This window comes from Electrophorus electricus, chromosome 11 (assembly GCF_041902795.1).
Source record: "Electrophorus electricus isolate QZ-2024a chromosome 11, ASM4190279v1, whole genome shotgun sequence".
In the NCBI taxonomy this organism is placed as follows: domain Eukaryota; kingdom Metazoa; phylum Chordata; class Actinopteri; order Gymnotiformes; family Gymnotidae; genus Electrophorus; species Electrophorus electricus.
The window spans coordinates 5,536,020-5,557,500 of NC_137507.1; the positions used below are offsets into that span (position 1 = coordinate 5,536,020).

Consider the following 21,481-nt stretch of genomic DNA (forward strand, 5'->3'; position numbering starts at 1 on the left):
TCTCTCTCTCTTTCTGCCTTTCTCCCTCTCTCTCTCTCTGAATGCACATCTACCCCCTGTGCTTCTGTGCTTATTGCAAGGCTGGGTGTAATTTTCTTTGTCCTTCTGTGAATGTTGTGTGTCCTGGACTGTGTCTTGGTTTGCAGATTCACTACAAAAATTATAAATATTTCTACCTCCAAGTATAAAAATTATAAACTATAAAGTAAATTATAATAATGATCCCTTCCTTTAGTTAGATATATAGATAGATAGATAGATAGATAGATAGATAGATAGATAGATAGATAGATAGATAGATAGATAGATAGATAGATAGATAGATAGATAGATAGATAGATAGATAGATAGATAGATAGATAGAAAAGAAAACAGAAAAAAGAAAACAGAAATTGCTCCAGTAAAACCAGAATTTAATTTTGTGGATATGCAATGTTCAGGGAAGCTATTGACTCAGCTGGAAGTGAGGAGAGTGTGTGTGGAGAGAGGCCTCTTTCCTGGTGATGCTGGAAAATCTATCGATCCACCACTGGTGTCCAGCAGTTTATTTACCAACAACAAATCGATGGTGCCCTCAGCTGCGGGATATTATCAGATGCCTTAGAGTGCTGGAGCAGAAAGATCTAGAACCTGCTATTCTACACTGTTAAAATGAGCAAATTAAAAACCCCTTTTGTTCAGTATGATTAAAAATTCTGAAAAATGCAGTTTTTAAATCCTGTGTTTGTCATTTGAGCCAGTCTACAGACATTTTTTCAAATGCTTGTCCTCTCCTACCCTACTCATTGCAGCTGAGATCGTATGTTGGGAATGTCTGTTTTGCTGTGATGAGACATTTTGTGATGGTGTTTAGTGTTTTGTATATGGTGTTTTTTAATGGTGCATGAAATTTTGTGGTCTTATATGTTTGTTTTATAAAGGTTTGTGTGGTGTTTTTTAATGGTGTGTTGTTTTTAATGATGTGTATGGTGTTTTTTGGTGATGTGTGGCATTTTGTATTCATGTCCGGTCTTTTGTAATGGTGTGTGGACTTTTGCAATGGTGTGTGTGGTGTTTCTAATGGTATGTGGTGTTTTTGGTGGTGTGTGGAGTTTTGTAATGGTGTATGTTGTGTTTTTCCATGGTGTATGGTGTTTTGTGATGATGTGTGAGGTTTTGCATGATGTGTGTGGTGTTTATAATGGTATGTGGTGTTTTTTGGTGGTGTGTGGTGTTTTGTGATGATGTGTGAGGTTTTGCATGATGTGTGTGGTGTTTGTAATGGTATGTGATGTTTTGTAATGGTGTGTGGTGTTTTGTAATGGTGTGTGGTGTTTTGCAATGGTGTGTGGTGTTGTGCAGGTGAAGGATCACAAAGGGACTGTTGCTGGCTGTGGTCAAAGCCACACAGAGGAGGCAGCTGGTGCTGTACTGAATGTCACGCTAACACTATATGGCACCTACAGTCCCAACAGAACTCATCACGGTACTTTACACACACACACACACACACACACACACACACACACACACACACACACACACACACACACACACACACACACACACATCCAAACACAACTCCAACACAACTCAACACAGTACCTTATACATATATACAAACACACACCATACAAAAGCAACATGCCCAATACAAATCTACATAGTACCTAACACACACACACACACACACACACACACACACACACACACACACACACACACACAAAACACACACACACAAAGATTCAGTCAGCGATGAGCTCAGAGGGCTAGTCTGAGATTTTTTCTCTCCTTTGTAATTGTTAATCATAGGCAAATTTATTTATATAGCACTTTTTACAATAGATGTTGTCACAAAGCCGCTTTACAACTTAAAGGAGGTATTCCTATATTGGTTCCATTGGAGTGGGTTGCAGAAGCTCTTTCTCTCTCTCTCTCTCTCTCTCTCTCTCTCTCTCTCTCTCTCTCTCTCTCTCTCTCTCACACACACACACACACACACACTCAAAAACCACAACTCAAACACAACTCAACATTGCTGTACCTAACACACATTACACACACATACTTACAATACCGACAGGTCCAACACAACTACACAGTACCTCACACACACATAAACATCACCCAGCGCCTACAGCCCCAACACAATTCAACTCTGCATTTGTTTGCTAATCCAGACTGTATGTGTGCTAACCCAGATTGTATTAGTGTACTAACTATGTGTATCTGGGTACTAACTCAGATTGTTTCTTTGTGCTAATTTTAATTGTACATCTGCTAACTCAGACTGTATCTAAGTGCTAACTTTAACTGTATGTGTGCTAACCCAAACTCCTGGATGTGTGCTAACCCAAACTCTTGGATGTGTGCTAACCCAAACTCCTGGATGTGTGCTAACCCAAACCTTTGGATGTGTGCTAACCCAAACTCCTGGATGTGTGCTAACCCAAACTCCTGGATATGTTCTAACCCAAACTCTTTGATGTGTGCTAACTCAAACTCCTGGATGTGTGCTAACCCAAACCTTTGGATGTGTGCTAACCCAAACTCCTGGATGTGTGCTAACCCAAACTCCTGGATATGTTCTAACCCAAACTCTTTGATGTGTGCTAACCCAAACTCCTGGATGTGTGCTAACCCAAACCTTTGGATGTGTGCTAACCCAAACTCCTGGATATGTTCTAACCCAAACTCCTGGATATGTGCTAACCCAAACTCTTTGATGCGTGCTAACCCAAACTCCTGGATGTGTGCTAACCCAAACCTTTGGATGTGTGCTAACCCAAACTCCTGGATGTGTGCTAACCCAAACTCCTGGATGTGTGCTAACCCAAACTCTTAATTGTGCAGCAACCCAGACTCCAGACTCCTTTGTGACAGTCTTGTTATCTCTACTCACTCTGCAGTCTTCACTGGGTCGAGTCTGACTGCTGAGTCCTTCTGTCTCCTAATCACACTCCCCCAGTATGTGTCCCTCAAACATACAGTCCATCCCAGCAAGTGAAGTGAAGTGAAGTGAAGTGAAGTGTGTGTGTGTGTGTGTGTGTGTGTGTGTGTGTGTGTGTGTGTGTGTGTGTGTGTGTGTGTGTGTGTGTGTGTGTGTGTGTGTCTGTCTGTCTCTGTCTGTGTCTCTGTGTGTTAATTCAGCCCCTGGCCTGGCAGTGTGTCAAACAAGATGGCAGCAGCACAGAAGGTCTGACACACATCACTGACACAAGACAGCTGGGACATACACACAAACTTACCAACACGTATTCATGCACCCCAACACACACACGTGTGCACACACTCAGACACACAGACTACTGACATGAGATGACTGTCTGCAGTGTTCATGCAATAATTACACCCAGCTATTCCTCTGACAACAACACAGCCATCATATGAGGCACATACACACAAACTCACAGAACTGTAAAACTGGGTTACTAGTCAGTGTCCTCCAAACAGGAACTCCAAACAGTTGCTGTTTTGTTTTTCTTTTCCAACTGCTAGTAGATGCTTTGTCTCCATTCTTTTAGGTTTGTATATTAAGGTTGTGTTTCTGTGTGTGGCTGTATATATCTTGTTCTCATGTATGTAACGTGTATATATGTGTAGCTGGTTCCTAGCTGTGTGTAGCTATGTGTTTCGGCATGTTGCTGGGTAGAGCTGTATATTGGAAGTGACATTAAATAGCACGGATAGGTGCGGCTATACGGGCAGCGTGTAACGGTGTGTCACACTGGTTGTGTTACGCACAGATATAATGACTGGTGAATTTTGTCAGTGTTAATAGCATGCAGTGTCTTTGTCTTTGTGTTTGTTCTTGAACGTTTTCTTCTGCCTTACCTTGCCAGGGTGTGTTATTGTATACTGAGTGTGTCATGGTGTATTTGTACAGTGTAGTAACTCTGTGATGTCATATGCTTAGGTTTCATTTTTCCAATCCCGACGTATTCAGCAGCCTCCCCAACACATCTTCTTTCCTGATAAACACATTCATGTACACAGGCATGTGCACACAAATACTATCACCATGTCTTCTTTCAGAGTCTTTAACCCTCTTTACTCCAACCCCCTTTACTGATACACCTCTTCTCTCTCTCTCTCTCTCTCTCTCTCTCTCCCCCTCTCTCTCTCTCTCTCTCTCTCTCTCACTCTCTCTCTCACTCTCCCTCTCTCTCTCACTCTCCCCCTCTCTCTCTCTCTCTCTCTCTCTCACTCTCCCCCTCTCTCTCTCACTCTCCCCCTCTCTCTCTCTCTCTCTCTCTCTCTCACTCTCCCTCTCTCTCTCCCCCTCTCTCTCACTCTCTCTCTCTCTCTCTCTCTCACTCTCTCTCACTCTCTCTCCGTCTCTCTCTCTCTCTCTCTCTCTCTCTCTCTCTCTCCTCTCCCTACTCCTTCTTCTCTCTCTGAGGAGGAGTAATTACTCTGGCGTCTCTAAGTGTTGGTGATATGCATCCTTGCGCTCTCCTCATCGTCTGCAGTAATTTACCAGCCGCATCTCTAGCTGAATGCCTCCATTCGCAATTCCACCCTCTCCATTAGACCAAGTCTGGGCTTCAGTCCTCTTGCATGTTGTCTTGTCCCCCCCTACACCTGTTCAAAAAAGGCAATTAAAGGACAAATCAAGAGAAGTGCACGCCTCCCCTCCAATCTCTAACCTGATTTTTAACTGAGTTTGGAGCCTTTTGGTCTCTCTCTCTCTCTCTCTCTCTCTCTCTCTCTCTCTCTCTCTCTCTCTCTCTCTCTCCCTTCCTCTCTCTCTCTCTCTCTCTCTCTCTCTCTTTTATTCACTTTCTGTCTGCCCTTCTTGCTCTCTCTCTCATTCTGTCATTCACTCTGCCTTTACTCTGCTTGATTGTTTTCAGAGTTCTTATGCAGTAGCGAGACTTACAACCGTACAGCAGTACAACCTTACAGCCTTACAGGCTTTTCATTTGTAGTATGCTGTCTGTGCTTGGCCCACATATTTCCCTGCCTGTGTCTGCCCTTACATTTTGTTCTCATCTCTATGTCTCTCTCTCCATTCTCTCCCTCTGTCTGTCTGTCTCTCTCTCTCTCTCACTCACTTAGAAGGGTCTCTGAGTGGTTTCATGGCCCTGGGTAAGCTCCATGCGCTTCCTCACAGGAGGAACAGGTTTACACCACAGGATCTAATCCACTGGGCCTTCCAGCTGGAGCGTGCCAGTAAGGTCAGCCCTGCCGACATCCAGGTCGCTCCTCGCTGCTTCAAGGTACGCACACACACACCTCATCACACACACCAGCTTACTGTTCCAATAAATCATTTGTGGCTGCCTAATTTCCTATGGATTTCAATTTCCCCTGGACAAATCTGCATTGATCTCTGTGAGGCATGGGAACATGGCAGGCCTCCGTCAGCTGGAGAATGATGGAGGAGTTTTATTTCGGCTCCAGAAACAGCTCACCCCCCCACACACACACTCTGGCTGCCCACTATCTAGTTTGATCAGTTCTGTAATATGGAAGTTGCTGCGTTGTCACAGCTGCAGCAGTTGCAGCTGTAGCTCAGATTTTTGAGACTTTTACTGCGTACTAAACAATTCTGGCGGAGTACTTGTGTTGGTTCACTGGTTGATGATCTAGAAGCGGCCTTGCCTAATTTTAGCAGGCGCCCCTTGTATCACAGCCAATTCTAGCATCAACCACCGTGTTTATACAGTCACAATAAACTTCAGGAGACTGGAGAGCTTAATGCTGCACCACTGGTAGGTGCTAAGGTGGAGAAGGTATCTTCAGAAGGTCCAGGATTTGAAGGGGTGGGATTAACCTATTTCAAAAGTGCATCTGAAGAGAGGAGTATATGTATATGTAACCACTGGGTGTTACAATATATAATGCATGCTGTTTTGTTATACACATAAGCCTAATCAATAATGAAAACACAGAGGCTAATAACTATTAATTACAAGAGGGAATGGAAAAGGAAAAGCATTTTAACTGATTATTACAAGCAGGGATAACGTTGGCTAACTAGACTAAGATGCCAATAAAAATGTTTGCCTGGTTTCTTGAGGCAGATAGTGGATGATTCGTGCACACACATAAAAGAGAAGTTGTATTTTTCAAAATTATGTTGTAGGTTATTCTCGACACACGTTTGCAACTTTCCCTAATGAATTAAAAGTGGGAGTAATTGACACTAAATCTAGTTCTTTATTAAATAAGTGAATGTTATTAGTGTCTAAGTGAGCTAGTACCTCTGCTCTGAAGGTAACCACTGCAACACATAAAGTGCTCATTCGTCACATTACTTCTGCCTTTTCCTGTTTGTCCTTCTCTTCACATCTTTTGTTTCTACTCTTGCCATCAAATGACTTTTGGTCTTTTTGGCATCTCAGAATTGGGCCACTGTCACGTTCCAGAGTCAGTGCCATTCACAGTGCCATTCACTCGTTCAGATAAGGTGCCCAGCCCTCACAGTCAGGTAAAGGGTATTAGGAAAAAAAAAGTCAAATATTTGTTTTCATTTGGATGGAAGGTGCCCCTAGAATTCGCTTATACCACCTATGCCAATGGCCAGATCTGTGCTGACCAGTGCTGGAAGAGTGCTCATGTTGTTTTACTGTGTGCTGACCAGTGCTGGCGGAGTACTCATATTGTTTTACTGTGTGTTGACCAGTGCTGGCAGAGTGCTCATGTTGTCTTACTGTGTGCTGACCAGTGCTGGCAGAGTGCTCATGTTGTTTTACAGTGTGCTGACCAGTGCTGGCAGAGTGCTCATGTTGTTTTACTGTGTGCTGACCAGTGCTGGCAGGGTGCTCATGTTGTTTTACTGTGTGCTGACCAGTACTGGCAGAGTGCTCATGTTGTTTTACTGTGTGCTGACCAGTGCTGGCGGAGTACTCATTTTGGATTACTGTGTGCTGACCAGTGCTGGCGGAGTACTCATGTTGTTTTACTGTGTGCTGACCAGTGCTGGCGGAGTACTCATGTTGTTTTACTGTGTGCTGACCAGTGCTGTTAGAGTACTCGTGTTGTTTTACTGTGTGCTGACCAGTGCTGGCAGAGTACTCATGTTGTTTTACTGTGTGCTGACCAGTGCTGGCGGAGTACTCATGTTGGATTACTGTGTGCTGACCAGTGCTGGCGGAGTACTCATGTTGTTTTACAGTGTGCTGACCAGTGCTGGCAGAGTACTCATGTTGTTTTACTGTGTGCTGACCAGTGCTGTTAGAGTACTCATGTTGTTTTACTGTGTGCTGACCAGTGCTGGCAGAGTACTCATGTTGGATTACTGTGTGCTGACCAGTGCTGTTAGAGTTCTCATGTTGTTTTACTGTGTGCTGACCAGTGCTAGCGGAGTACTCATGTTGGATTACTGTGTGCTGACCAGTGCTGGCAGAGTACTCATGTTGTTTTACTGTGTGCTGACCAGTGCTGGCAGAGTACTCATGTTGTATTACTGTGTGCTGACCAGTGCTGGCAGAGTACTCGTGTTGTTTTACTGTGTGCTGACCAGTGCTGGCAGAGTACTCATGTTGTTTTACTGTGTGCTGACCAGTGCTGGCAGAGTACTCATGTTGTATTACTGAATGCTGACCAGTGCTGGCAGAGTACTCGTGTTGTTTTACTGTGTGCTGACCAGTGCTGGCAGAGTATATATGTTGGTGTTGAAGCCTGTGTGAACTCAAGACATCTCAATTCAATTAAAAAGATGTACTGTTCACAAACAGTATGTGTTGATATATGTAGGTTCCAGTATGTGTTGGAATGTGTGTGTTCTGTCAGTATGTGTTGAAGTGTTTGGGTTCTAACAATATGTGCTGAAACGTGTGTGTTCTAGTGTTTTGAAGTGAGTGTGTTCTAGCAGTGTGTTGAAGTGTGTATGTTCTAACAGGTTGAAGCAGGGCTGCTACGTATTGTGCTTTCTAACACCTTTTCCACCTCTCGGGTTAAGGATGTCTGTGCTGCAAACATGTTTGTGTGTGTGTGTCTTTGATGTAGTTTAGAACTGGAATGTATATAAACATTTCTGAAGTAAAATGCTGAGGTTTTGTGTGTGAATATATGCATGCATCTGAGGGTATTTTTGTCCATTTGCGTGTGTGTATCCTGTACCTATGAATGTGTGTGTGCAAGCACATGTGTTTGTGAGTGTGTATGTGGTGTGGTATCTAGCATGTGTGTGTGTGTTTGTGTGTGTTCAGTGTTAGGCTATGTTAGATGGTCGTGGAAAACGTTGCCTGTCCTTTGCTGCTCCCCCAGAGGCAGGGACATATAGATGGCAGGAGCACAGGGGAGAAATAAATTGGAGCGAGGGATAAATCGATGCTTGAGGGAGAGGTAAACAGACCTCCAACCCCAGCCCAACACAGAGCTGCGTTTTTTCCTTGGGCTCTATTGGATTGCTACGCGAAGACTGAGGAGAGGTCCACGAAAAGATTCGGCCTACAAATGATGTCCTTTGTTTGATCCAATCCGGGGGGGGGGGGGGGGGTCCTCTCTCACTGGAGGGCTCATGGGAGGAAAGGAACGGTTCTCTGCAGAGGAACCGTTCTGGTAGTTGCTTTTTCTAACTAAATAAGGAAACGTTTTTAGAACATAATGCATTAACACTAAGCAAAACCTTTGTTTTTCAACCTAGACACATAAGGTTGTGATCTCATCTACATTTCAGCTTCTATCCTTTTGTTTGCTTTAGAAACCCATGGTAGAGTATTTGTCAATGCCCACGTTCAGCTCCCTAGACATGGACGACACTGATGGAGAGAGCCTTGAGTCCTACCTGCACACGCTCTGGAACACTTTGAGAGGCAGCGCACAGGTGGCCACGGCTCACAACGATGCCCTGAGACAAGTTGAACCACTGCCTGAGGACTAACGTTTGTGTGTCTGTCTGTGTTTGTGAGAGAAAAAGAGGAATATAGTGAGTGACCACACACCTTCACTAATAATTTATTTGCAAATAAATAATAAATGGTCTTTAGTCAAGTGTATAACGTCTGACTGTGTTGGAATGTGGTCCCGGGTTCATCGAGCAGGAGTAACCCCTCCCTGAGCTCCTGCAGCCTGTGCTAGCTCTGGACGAGGGGCGCGGTACGGAGCCTCACTGAGTGCCGTTCTGGGTGCCCACCGCTGCCTCCAACAGCGCACGCCAGCATACGTACCAGCAGGCTTTGCTGCCATGTGCTAGAGTGGACATAGCTGTGCAGGTGAGGTTATTAGCGTAGTTAACCTCACGCCCTCCCTGCATGCTCTCAAATATACATTGGTTGTCAGTGTAGAAATACTGGTCATTAGGGTTTGCGTTTGGTTTCATACTTATTGACCTAATGGTTTTATGTGTATTACAAAGCTTTTACAATAATTACAAATCATTAACAACAGATTTGATAACAACTGAAATAAGTATATGATTGACTTGGTTGTAGTATTAGTTAGCCTACTAAATTTCCAAGGAATAAGGAAATTTCAGATGAAGAGGATTGAATGTATTTACCGGAAATACACACATGCTCTAACATAATTTGCTCTAGAAGTCGCGTATATATAGCGCATTCGCTACCCCCTGTTCCAAGTCTGCTTTCTTTTGTTTTCTCTAGAGAATAAACCTGCCGTATCGACGGTGCAATATTGATGTTTCAATTAGAACACCGTAACATATCGCCGTAGCCTCGTAACACGGTGCGTCTCCGACCATCTGCTCCGCTTGTACGTGTGAAGAACGAGACGCGTGCGGTTAATCGAGCTTCACATGAGCGATGGGACCGTGAGCTCACATGTCTCTATCCAGGGAGGCAGGCGGAGACGGGCCGCCTGGGACATTACCTGCTATAGCGACATCCGGATTTTGTTCGTTTTTATAGTCAATGCATTTTTGGCTCCTCTGGCCCTACAAATATAACAGGCCATCGTCTATAGTTTCAGCTCAGTAGTCCCACCCAGCAGAAAACAAACAATCTAAAATTAAAATAAACAAAAACAAAAATATATGCTAAATGCATAGAACTATTAACATATGCTTGATTAAACTGTTGTTTACTTTTTGGATTAGGTTATTATGTTAATGGAATTACATATTTGTTCGTTTGCCAGTGTAGCGTTTTTTGACAGTTTATTTCGCGAAGATTTTGAGCCTTCAGAGACTTTGGGAAGGGACAGAATGAACTAAATCCTGTCTGATGAGGGAATTCCAAGACGATCTGGTTAAACCGCCTGTTTGTTGGTGTGCATATGCAGCCATTTGAGATAGACACACAAAACGCAGAAAATTAAATATATCACCATATCAAACCATGCCAGTTTAGGGACAGTTTTAGTAAACCAGCTGGTTAGTGTGCGCATACTCAGTTCCGTTTGATTATCATGGGAAGAAACTGGCCTGTGACTCCAAGAGGAATGCATCGCTCCTATATGTCCCCACACGCACAATGGAGACCGATGAACTATTCATCTTTTTTTTCTGAATATGTAGGGGACATTCTCCCTCAGTTAGATATCTCTCTCTCTCTCTCGTTCTGTCTCTCTCACGCACAGGGGTGGTCTTCCTTTCAGCTATCGAGACAACCACAATAGGCACAAACAATCGCCAGCCAAGTTTAGAGTAGGACAGATTTAACTATGCCTTTGTGTTGGCTAATTGCATTGGATTACTTGATTCTAAACGCAAGCACTGATCAGCTCGAGCTGGTGAAAGATACCCCCCTGCCCACATAGCGCCCCGCCCCCACCCCATGTGTGTGTGTGTGGGGGGGGGGGGGGGGGGGGGGCGGGGTGTGGGTGTGTGTGGGTGTGGGTGCGTTTGCGCTCGCCTGTCTAGAATTCTTTCCTTGCAAGTTCCCAGTTCTTCTCTTGAAACGTTGCTGTCAACTCAGTTGGCTTTCTTATAAATAAGTATTTACACAATTTCCGAGGAAGCACATAGATTATCTCTATATGTTCCTATCTACAACATTTATCGTAGCCTACGGTTATTTCCATCTTGTCCATTAAAGTGTTTAGTTGTTCCGTCACTTTGAACATTAATAGGACGTTGATCTTTTGATTTGACATGATTTAAAGCATGTCCTTACAAAACCAAATTAATTATTTTTCACCCGTATTTGAACATGACCGTGATTTCGTGTAAAAACCCACAGAGGGAAACACGTTGGTGCATAGGGAGACGGTTACCTAATTATACCATAAAAAATGGAATCTTTATAGCATGCGGGTCATATAATTACTGTTAATTTAACGCTCAGATTCTCTGTCATTAATTTTTATTCCCTTATATGTAGTTTGGCAGCGTCTCCTGGAGCTCAGAAATAGATTTCACTGTATGTGATCGCACTGGCCCTTCCAAATGAATTACCGCAGACCCCGCCGTACGAATAACAAGACTCGCATCATTTATGCGTTGTTAAGCCATGTAATTGAACGACCCATAGTTTGCATATTACGCCATTAAAGTAATGTGCTTTGGTTTTCTCTCAACACGACTATTTAAGCCTCTGTGGTTAAGTGGTAATTCTTTGAATTACAGCCCTAATTGCCACAAATGTTCTTTTGATTTGGGTGATTTCACTGTTACGCCACAGTGATGTTCATTATTACGGGAATGAATTTCCGGACCATATCTTTAAAGTTTTTTGTTCCTTTAATCCCCACGCGTTTTGATACAATTATCTGTGACTTTTGCGACAGTCACCTGTTTTGCCGCAAGTTGGCGCGAGACCCATTAAAGAAATGTAGAAATGTTAGTACTTTTAAAACAGAACACCATTCGCAAGTTGAGAAGGAGTGAAGTTTAACATTAAACATAGACCTTCCACATGTTTTTTGTTAGAGATAAAAGGAATTTACTGTTGCATGTAGACCTAATTCTCTGAAATGTGGTGCACCATTAAGCGTAGGCATAACCTCTGCTAAAACCAAAACCAGTCTGCTGAAGACCCCCCCAAACACACACACACACAACCACACACACGCGTTCTCTCTCTCTCTCCCCCACCACAGTTTTTTTCTTCTTCTCCTATTCTGTCTTTTGTCCGCTACGAAAGCTGATGTAAGTAGGCCTTTAGATGCCTTAGAGGGGGTGAAAGTAGTGACGTGGGCGCCGTTGTTTGATTTTCCCCTCTCTATAGCAACCAGCAGCGCTGCTGAAAAAATGTTCCCGTCTCGGGATAATGTGCTTTGAGCATGAAGAGCGGCAGCTGGTCAGTCTTAAACACCTGCAGCCCAACCACTGAACCTTCCACAGAACGACCTAAACTTAGGGAGCGCAAACTCTCTCTCTCTCTCTCTCTCTCTCTCTCTCTCTCTCTCTCTCTCTCTCTCTCTCTCTCTCTCTCTCTGTGTGCGTGCGCGCGCGCGTGTGAGTGTATGTTATTTTGATGTAGGTTTGTATGCACATAACGGTGTGTTTGATGCATCATTTGTTATTTGATTGATTGGCTGTTGTTTCCCCATCATAATGCACTACGGAATCTTTGCTACGATGCAAAAACAATCGCATTTGTTAATAGTTGTTTTACACCAGATTTTCAGTGGATTATCGTTTCTTCCCGTTGTCTTTGAATTTAAAGAAATATGAAAGCCTCACATTTACGAGCAGAGTGTGAAATTTTATCACAGCATTGGGACGCCCGATCTTTGAAACTGTAGACTTTTATTAGGCTAACTGCTTTCCACGAGCACACTGAAATGGACGAAAAAGGCAATGCAATGGACCATGAAGTGCAGTTTACAGTACTTTACAGTTTACAGTACTTTACAGTTTACAGTACTTTACTGTTTACAGTACTTTACTGAGGGGGAATACCTGTGCTTCTTTTTCCTTTTTTTCTTTCTTGAAATTCTAAAATATCCACCAGAAAATAATTTTACCTCAAAAGGCCTACAGTGTAATTTGGATTTTAAGACAGCTATGTCCCATATATATAAACAATTCTCTTAAATGGCAAAATGATTTTCTAATGTATAATAAGTTGAATAAGTCAATCTTACAAATAATATTCGTTTTGGTCAAGTCCCTAAATTACTGCAATGAGTAACTATAAGTGCACTGAAAAGTTTCCCTTCGCCCAAATGTTTGTTGTCATAAAAGTGGGTTACCAAAACTTGCATCAATCTACATAGCACGCCATATTAGTTACAAATAAGTCGATGCCACGAGTCAATCAAATAATGAAAAACAGTATGTTGTATTTTAATATAAATTTATCAAACGCTCCTAAATTATGCGCATCTTGGCAGTAATATTTGTACAGTCCGTTGCATATGAAAACGAGAAGAAGTGGAATAAAACTAATTTCTCACTATTGTAGAATTCATAACCTTTGCTGATCCTTGCTCCGGTCGCGGTGCCCCTCTTCGTCCCTCGCGTTTCAGGGATGCACAGGACTCCAGAGTTCTGTTGAGGGAAAGAGGTAGTGTTTTTAAGACCCTGAAGTATCCAATGAAGGCAGAGCGGCTGGAAGAAACCACGTCTATCAGCCGTTTCTATCCAATGAACATCTTTTAGAGGCGGAGCTCAGGTGCGCGCCGCTGCGTCCACTTGGCAAAGAGCCTGGGAGACGCCTGTGGCAAAAGAGTTACTGTCAAATGCAAGGTTCATTTAATAAGAGCGATCAGTCCGGCTCCGATAGTCATGGCGACCACAGCATCCAGTCATTATAGTATTCTCACCTCCAGCGCGTCAATAGTGCACTCGGACTCCGGGAGTATGCAGCAGGCACCAGCGTACAGGGACGCGCAAACCCTGTTGCAGAGTGAGTACTCACTGCAGAACAACAGTCACCCGCTCAGCCACGCGCACCAGTGGATCACAGCGTTGTCACACGGAGAAGGAGCTCCGTGGTCGTCTAGTCCCCTCGGCGAGCAGGACATCAAGCCAGCGATTCAGAGCTCCAGGGAGGAGATGCATAACTCCAGCAATTTACAGCACCAGTCGCGGCCGCCGCACCTGGTACATCAGGGGCACGGGAACCATCACGACGCAAGGGCATGGAGAACGACCACGGCGGCGCACATACCAAGCATGGCAACGTCGAACGGACAGAGTCTTATTTATTCTCAGTCTGGGTTCAGTGTGAACGGGCTCATACCGGGCAGCGGACAAGGTATACACCACCACAATCTGCGAGACGCGCACGAGGACCACCACAGCCCACATCTCAGCGAGCACGGCCATCCGCCGTCCCAGCACCAGCAACAACACCAGAGTCACCACGAGCACTCAGACGAGGACACGCCGACCTCGGACGACTTGGAACAGTTTGCCAAACAGTTTAAACAGAGGAGAATCAAGCTGGGTTTCACGCAGGCGGACGTTGGGCTAGCTTTGGGAACCCTGTACGGAAACGTGTTTTCACAAACCACGATATGCAGATTCGAGGCCCTGCAGCTCAGCTTCAAAAACATGTGTAAGCTCAAGCCTTTGTTAAACAAGTGGTTGGAAGAGGCCGATTCCACCTCGGGAAGTCCAACTAGCTTGGACAAAATAGCGGCGCAAGGCAGGAAGAGGAAAAAGCGGACTTCCATTGAGGTAAGCGTCAAAGGGGCTTTGGAGAGCCATTTCCTTAAGTGCCCAAAGCCAGCAGCTTCGGAAATTACTTCACTAGCGGACAGTCTGCATTTGGAAAAGGAGGTGGTGAGGGTTTGGTTTTGTAACAGACGACAGAAAGAGAAACGGATGACTCCTCCCGGCGGACAGCTCCCGGGTACCGAGGACGTATACGGGGACACACCACCCCACCATGGGGTTCAAACGCCAGTTCAGTGAACAAACATGGACAATCTGTTTATTGACTGTCTCAGTCTTAATTTATACTTAAACGATGACATCAAAACGAGGAACTATCCAAAGCGATAGCATATGTGCGGTTTTACTACGCTGAGGCAAGGTGCCAAACATTAAATGCGACAGGGCGAATGTGCGCTTCCCTCGTGAGCGAAGAGAATGATTGTGCTGTGAAAACCCATCACTGTGACGAGTTCCAGTTTTTAAGGTGTTATCCTCTTGTCTCATGCACACATCGCGACAAGGGAAGAAGTCGCTTCAACGCGATCACAAGGTTACCATTGCTAGTTGTTTACATCTCGACTTTGTAGTATATCAGCTGCATAATTGTTGCATTGTTTTGTACAGGACGAGTGTCCAGCCTGAGACGTGACGAGTGCAGCAGCATTCGATAAGTAAACGCCATTTTTACCTCTGTTGCGAGCAACTGGGGCTGAGCATTGCCTCAATCGCGCATCATCCATCCACTACCAATATTCGGCCTTCAGCTTTGGACTGCTAAAAGAGCTTTTGAATAGATGTTTTATTATTATTATTATTATTATTATTATTATTATTATTATTATTATTATTATTATGGTATAAGAAATAAATACATTTCAAGCAGCTTAAAGCTTGATGCAAGTTAATGATAAGAGATTTGGAGGACTTTGCGATAAAACACGGGCCCTTATTAAAAAAAAAAAAAACAACAACTCATGCCAGCATTTTCAACTTATCGATATGCGCGATTAAATACAAAAGATTGCCAGCTACGAGCACTGCGCCACGCGCTAGCAGCTTGCGGACAGGTCACGAAGGGCTATGTGTGACAGAAACCTGGAATTTTCTTTCACTAGTATAAATAAATAAATAAACCCAGTGCATTGGATAGCGTTGTAAATAGTGTATTATTTCAAAAGGCGTAACTACTTTATCTTCTCACTTCAGCACTTTTTTAGGCAAATCTGGAAGAAAAAAAAGATTTTAGTGGTTTAATTATTTTTTTATTGTTGCTTTGACATGATTTATAGCCTACTCTTTTTTATTTACAGTAATTTATCACAAGTACTGCTTGTTATCATCCGCGTGAGATGGTTGCTCTTTCACATCTTTAAGCAGTCTTTTGGTAAAACCTTCAAACGTTTCAGGCGTCATATCCATGTATATACAATAAAACCTCGACAATGTTAGCACTATTTTTATCTTACGAATTCAATAATATGAAATATCTCAAACATTTAAAAATGTTTTAAAAATAATTTTAAAATAGAAGCTATCTGTTCAGATACGTAGAGTTGGCTAAGGGAAATTATGTGGCACCTGCAATATTTTCATTGGGAATTAAACTGGTCTGAATCTTTCATAGGCTGTAGTTGCATTTTTGTGTAACGTAATTTATATTTCATGTAAACATATCAAAAATACTGCCATTATTATTATTATTATTATTATTATTATTATTATTATTATTATTATTATTATGCTATTGTTGGTGTGATGAGCATACGCTTAATTCAGCATTCAGAACCCACATTTACAGCCGTAACAAGAGCAATCGTGGTTTTTGTTTTCATTCAAGTTTAGCCTAAGTTTTTCTCCATGTTAAGTGTTAACGGTTTTCTGAAAGCCCGAGCTTTTGAGACAGCCTACACTGAAATGTAAACAGAAAGATGAGAAGGTGAGGGAACAAGGTGCGCTAGCAGGAGTCGACTACATCGCTATGTACATAAAATACTACAAAGCCGAAATGAATTACTTTTTATATATTTTATTTCCCAGAAAAATGTTGTTCTGTTCGTCTCATTTTGACTGTCTGCCTAGTTATACCGTTTCTTAAGAAGAAAGCATAAATGGGCAAGGCGCCAGATGTTTCCTCTGTAGCTTTAATTAATCAAACTGTCATATAATTCATTAAGAACTGTGGGATGTATTTATTCGTTGTTTTGTTTATTTTCTGTCATATATCAAACTTTGAACTCGATGAATTTGTGGGTATAATAAAATAAGCAGAGGTTGTGATAGAAATTTGAACCTGAGACGTTTTTCTTTAATCAGAGCTGGCCAGTGTGAAATTTTAAGTAATTGTTGACAACTCTTCATGTGTTGAATAACGACCGATAGTCTTTTTAAAGTGGCATATCTAAATAAGAGGGTGTTTAGGCTAAGCCGCGCGTCATTAATTTTGAAAATAAGGAAACGCTTTACGTTTGTAAAGCGCAAGGTGAATAATGGGTTGCTTTGGTTGGTTATTTTGTTTACGTGGGATGCTGAGGGATAGGCCAGTAAAAATTCCTCTGATCCATTTTCCTTCTCGAGGAAGCAAGGCCTTGCACTGAGTTTGCGGGCGCTTCTCTGTGCCTGTTCAACAGGTCTGCTGAATTACACTATCGACAGTTCGCTGTGCTCTGTTACACAGCCAATACAAACGATCGATAAATCTTTTGGACCAATCTCCAAACTAAACTGCTCTCTGTTGGCTTTAAAGCTTATTTGATGAACCAGAAATTTGCTACATTCACGCCATCTCTATTTAATGTGTTCTGTTTAATATAGATGTTTATTTTGAGAGTTACAGCTTATTCGGACGTGGTTGGAATATTAAAATATGCGTTATTTGGCTACGTTAAAAGCTGGAGACGTTTATTTTAATGGTATTTTAACTGATTAGGCGGTTTATGCTAGAGTAGCCAATGCTTATTGTAAAACACGCACTTTAGTTCTATTAGGAGTTTTCTAAATTTACGGGGAATCTTTTTAAAATATTCACTAGTCTACGAAAGTATACGATTGTTTTCATAAGTACACTGTATGCAAAGCCATATTGATTATTTCATCTAAATATATTGGAAAAATTTTGATATTTTGAGCTGTGAAATTTGTAGTCTTAAAAACATTTCCATTTTCGTGACAAGTCGAGGTAGATGACGTGCGTGGTCATGAACCCTGGATGGTTTTCCCTTTGTGGTTTATCACGCCTGTGTTTTTAGTTCTGGGGTCGTCTGTTTTAAACAAGGCCACTCGCTCGTACTGCAGTTTCAATTTACAGATTTTCAGGACATGGATTTTGTTCTGAACCAAAGTTTTATAGGCTATTTCCCGTTCTTGTAGTTTTCGCACAATAATGTAAATATTAATTTTGTGAGGAGTCGATCAGGATTTCGGTGGTAGGCTACTTTAGCCTGATAATAGAGAAGGCTAGACTCCACTTATTCACCAGTTACCCGTGTCCAGTACTGTGTCAACTAGCACGATCCTTAGTGGGGAAACTCTTTATCTCTGTTCTCTGGTGCTGTTGCGATGCACAGGTCACATCACATACCGAGATCTATTGCTCTAGATCTAGGTAAATAAAATTTGCCATAGGCTAAAATGTTTTCGAATGTGGAACATATTTTTATCCTTTAGTGCCACCTAGTGAAGTGGCACTTGGAATTGCAGGACATCTGAAGCTGCAGGGATTCTATCTGCACAGCGTTAAAATCGCACGACTAATTACTGTAAATTATATTTGGTAGCAAATTTTCTAAAATGGTAATAGATTACCTTACTTAATTAGTTAATTGTTTGTATGTACATTAAGCCTAGTAGAAACATGAAAACGGTTAAAAGGTTCTAAATTCACATTACCCATATTATTTATTTGTATGTGTGTGTGCTTATAAATCAATTTAAATATCATCTTAGGAAAAATCCCCCGATTAAATATTACTGTATAAATACACTATTTAATTATTAAGACATATGTGGACCTTAGTGAAATTTTGGAGAGTTGTTTTGTTACAAAAATGCTAAAAAATAAAATGGTAGAAAATGCATTTATATTTTTGGAATACTGACCAGATATTACAGAATAATATATTGAGTTTTCATATGGAATACAATAATGTGAATTCCATATAAGTGCCCATATGATGTATGAAATAAGTAGACCTAAAATCTATAGCATTGTTTAGTGTAATTACAAATTCAAAGACAAAGTAGCTGACTGGCCATAGCATAAGACATGCTCATTCTGAAACAAGGCAACTAACCAACTAATCTGTAAAACACTGGGATCAAAATTTTGTCCATTGAAGTGAGAGGTGAGCGCCATCTGATCACTGCTTTCTTTTTCATTCGCCAATATATCACATGTCCAATTATATATATATATATATATATATATATATATATATATATATATATATATAGATATATATATATATATAGATAGATAGATAGATAGATAGATATATATATATATATAGATATATATATATATATATATATATATATATATATATATATATATATATATACATACACACACACACATATACACAAATACACAGATACACAGAGCGAGAGAGAGAGAGAGAGAGAGAGAGAGAGATTGTGAAGTACACAAAGTTTCCAGAGAAACAGGCCGTTTTTCAGACAGAGGAACACAGGTCCTTCAAGAGCTGCGCAAGCATTTTGTGGTACTATATATATATATATATATATATATATATATATATATATATATATATATATATATATATATATATATCATCTACCTGTACTGAAAAATGCACAAAGTATTCTAATTGAAGATTTTATTGAAAATGTTTTTTCTATTAATAAAACATTTTGTTTGCATCAATTCTTTATTGTAATAGAGTTTTTATGTGTGAAATCATTATATAATGTTATATGGTTATATAATGTTTTACATACAAATAAACATTTACTGCCCTTACTATAAACAGCTTATAATTTTTTGTGTGGGTGTCTGATTTTATATCTATCTATCTATCTATCTATCTATCTATCTATCTATCTATCTATCTATCTATCTATATATATATATATATATATATATATATATATATATATATATATATATATATATATATTGCAGTGTAGTACTACAGTACTGTACAAGGTATATATATATATATATATATTAGAATATTAAGTATAATATTAGATAGATAGATAGATAGATAGATAGATAGATAGATAGATAGATAGATAGATAGATAGATAGATAGAAATAGTTGAAAGGGGGGTATCAAAATCAGTGAATAAAAATCTGATTCATGCAGCAGTAGAAAAAAGCAGCCTGCTGTAAATGAGTTGTGCAGCCACTGCAGTCATGCTTAAAGAGAGACAGTCTCCCTGCTGGTCTGTTCTTTTTGAGAAAACTTCCCGAAAGTGTGCATGCATTCATTAAGCCACTTAAAGGTAAAAGCTGGCCCATCTGAATTTTTTTTGGTTATATAGTTACATGCTACATAATGTAACCCCGCTTTATGTAGCCTGCTTTATATCTGAAGGAGAATCAGAGGAATCAGTACCCTCGTTCAACAGCAGAGTCTGGCAGAGTCCGGCCACGCCCTTTGCCCATACTGGAACCAGCTGCAGTACAGGGAATATGAAAAGCATGAACTGTTGGCTTAAATGCTGAGAAGGATTTTAAAGGTAGAAGACACTGGAGACACAGGGTGTCTTTTTGTGCTAGAGGTGTTTATTTTGAAGACAAATTAAATAATGAGAATGTAGATGGCCAGATGGGTGGCTGTAGGATTTTAGTTAAAGAAGCAAAATGTAAACACCATTAAAGGAGCTCAAGATAAATGGCTCAGACTGGACAGATTTGGTTTTGGTTTTGGTGCATCATATATAAGTAGATGCCCAAAGCCACAGGCATGTACTGTAGGGGGACTGGATTGGGTTTCTCTGTTTAATAAGATCATCTACTGTTGATGTCTCAATATGACTAAGTAGTCAAACAAATTTTGATTTCATTTTTAAAATAATTCAACCAAGAATCCTGATTTGTTAGCTGGCTATGGTTACTTGATTTACTATGACGTATACTCCACAAGAGTATTGAAGTTATTTGGTACCAAAACATTAGCAGCACAGACTTTAAGTCCTGCAAATTGTAAGCTCAGACGTATTTTTCCATCATACCCCTCAGATGCTTGATCAGCTTAAGATTTGAGGTATATGAGACACTTTCAATTCCTTGTCATGTTCCTCAAACCTGTCCTGAACAATGTTTGTAGTGTGGCAGGGTTCATCATCCTGAAAAAGGCCACTGGCATTAGGGAATACCATAGCCATGAAGGGGTGTACTTCGTCTGCGACAATGTTTGGGTGGTGATAAGTGTAAAAGTAGCATTCACATGAATGCCAGGACCCAAGGTTCTCCAGCAGAACATTGCCCAGAGCATGACACTGCCTCCGCTGGCTTTCTTCCCAGAGTGCATCTTTGTGCCATTTCTTCCCCAGCTAAGCAATGCACACACACAGCTGTGCACATGATGAAAAAAGAAAACGTGATTCATCAGACCAGGCCACCTTTTCCCATGGTCCAGTCTTGATGCTCACATGCCCACTGTGGGCATTTTTGGCAGTGGACAGGGGTCAACATGCACACTTTAACTGGTCTGCAGCTGCAACGCACTGTGTGTTATGGCAACTTTCAGTCATAGCTAGCATGAACTTTTTCTGCAATTTGTGCTACAGTAGCCCTTTTGTGGGATTGGACCAGGCGAGGTAGCCAGCACCCCCCTATGCATCTCAGTGAGCTTTGGGTGTCCATGACCCTGTCACCGCATCACCAATCTTTCCTTAGGCCACTTTTGATAGGTCCTAACCACAACACCTGCTGCTTTGGAGATGATACTCTGATCCCTTTGTCTGGTCAGATCCTTACACTTATAAGATCCTTACACTTGCACATTTTTCCTGCTTCCAACACATAAACTTCAAAAACTGGTTGTTCACTTGTAGCCTAACATATCTGATCCC

At 41.5% G+C, this 21,481-nt stretch overlaps 2 protein-coding genes across 6 annotated transcripts in view; both read left to right on the top strand.

Annotated features, from left to right (window-relative positions):
- Window positions 1-9,128, top strand: part of LOC113591155 (neuroendocrine convertase 1-like) — a 105,345-nt gene extending 96,217 nt beyond the window's left edge. For 3 of the 4 annotated variants that reach the window (XM_081722892.1, XM_081722895.1, XM_081722894.1), the window contains 3 exons: window positions 1,342-1,465; window positions 5,044-5,204; window positions 8,636-9,128. In XM_081722892.1, the coding sequence (XP_081579018.1) occupies window positions 1,342-1,465; window positions 5,044-5,204; window positions 8,636-8,815 (465 nt within the window). In that variant the 3' untranslated portion in view covers window positions 8,816-9,128. The remainder of the gene's footprint in view (window positions 1-1,341; window positions 1,466-5,043; window positions 5,205-8,635) is intronic. The other variant, XM_081722893.1, reaches the window with a different exon arrangement.
- A 3,177-nt stretch (window positions 9,129-12,305) lies between these two features.
- On the top strand, window positions 12,306-18,814 carry pou3f2b (POU class 3 homeobox 2b). 2 transcript variants are annotated; one of them, XM_027031555.3, is made up of 2 exons: window positions 12,306-14,461; window positions 15,065-18,814. In XM_027031555.3, exons 1-2 carry the CDS (start codon window positions 13,565-13,567, stop codon window positions 15,080-15,082), a joined length of 915 nt encoding a protein of 304 aa, XP_026887356.1. In that variant the 5' UTR covers window positions 12,306-13,564; the 3' UTR covers window positions 15,083-18,814. The 2 variants fall into 2 exon arrangements, with proteins under 2 accessions (XP_026887356.1, XP_081580018.1); XM_081723892.1 differs by having other exon boundaries at window positions 12,306-18,814.
- The last annotated feature ends 2,667 nt before the right edge of the window (window positions 18,815-21,481 follow it).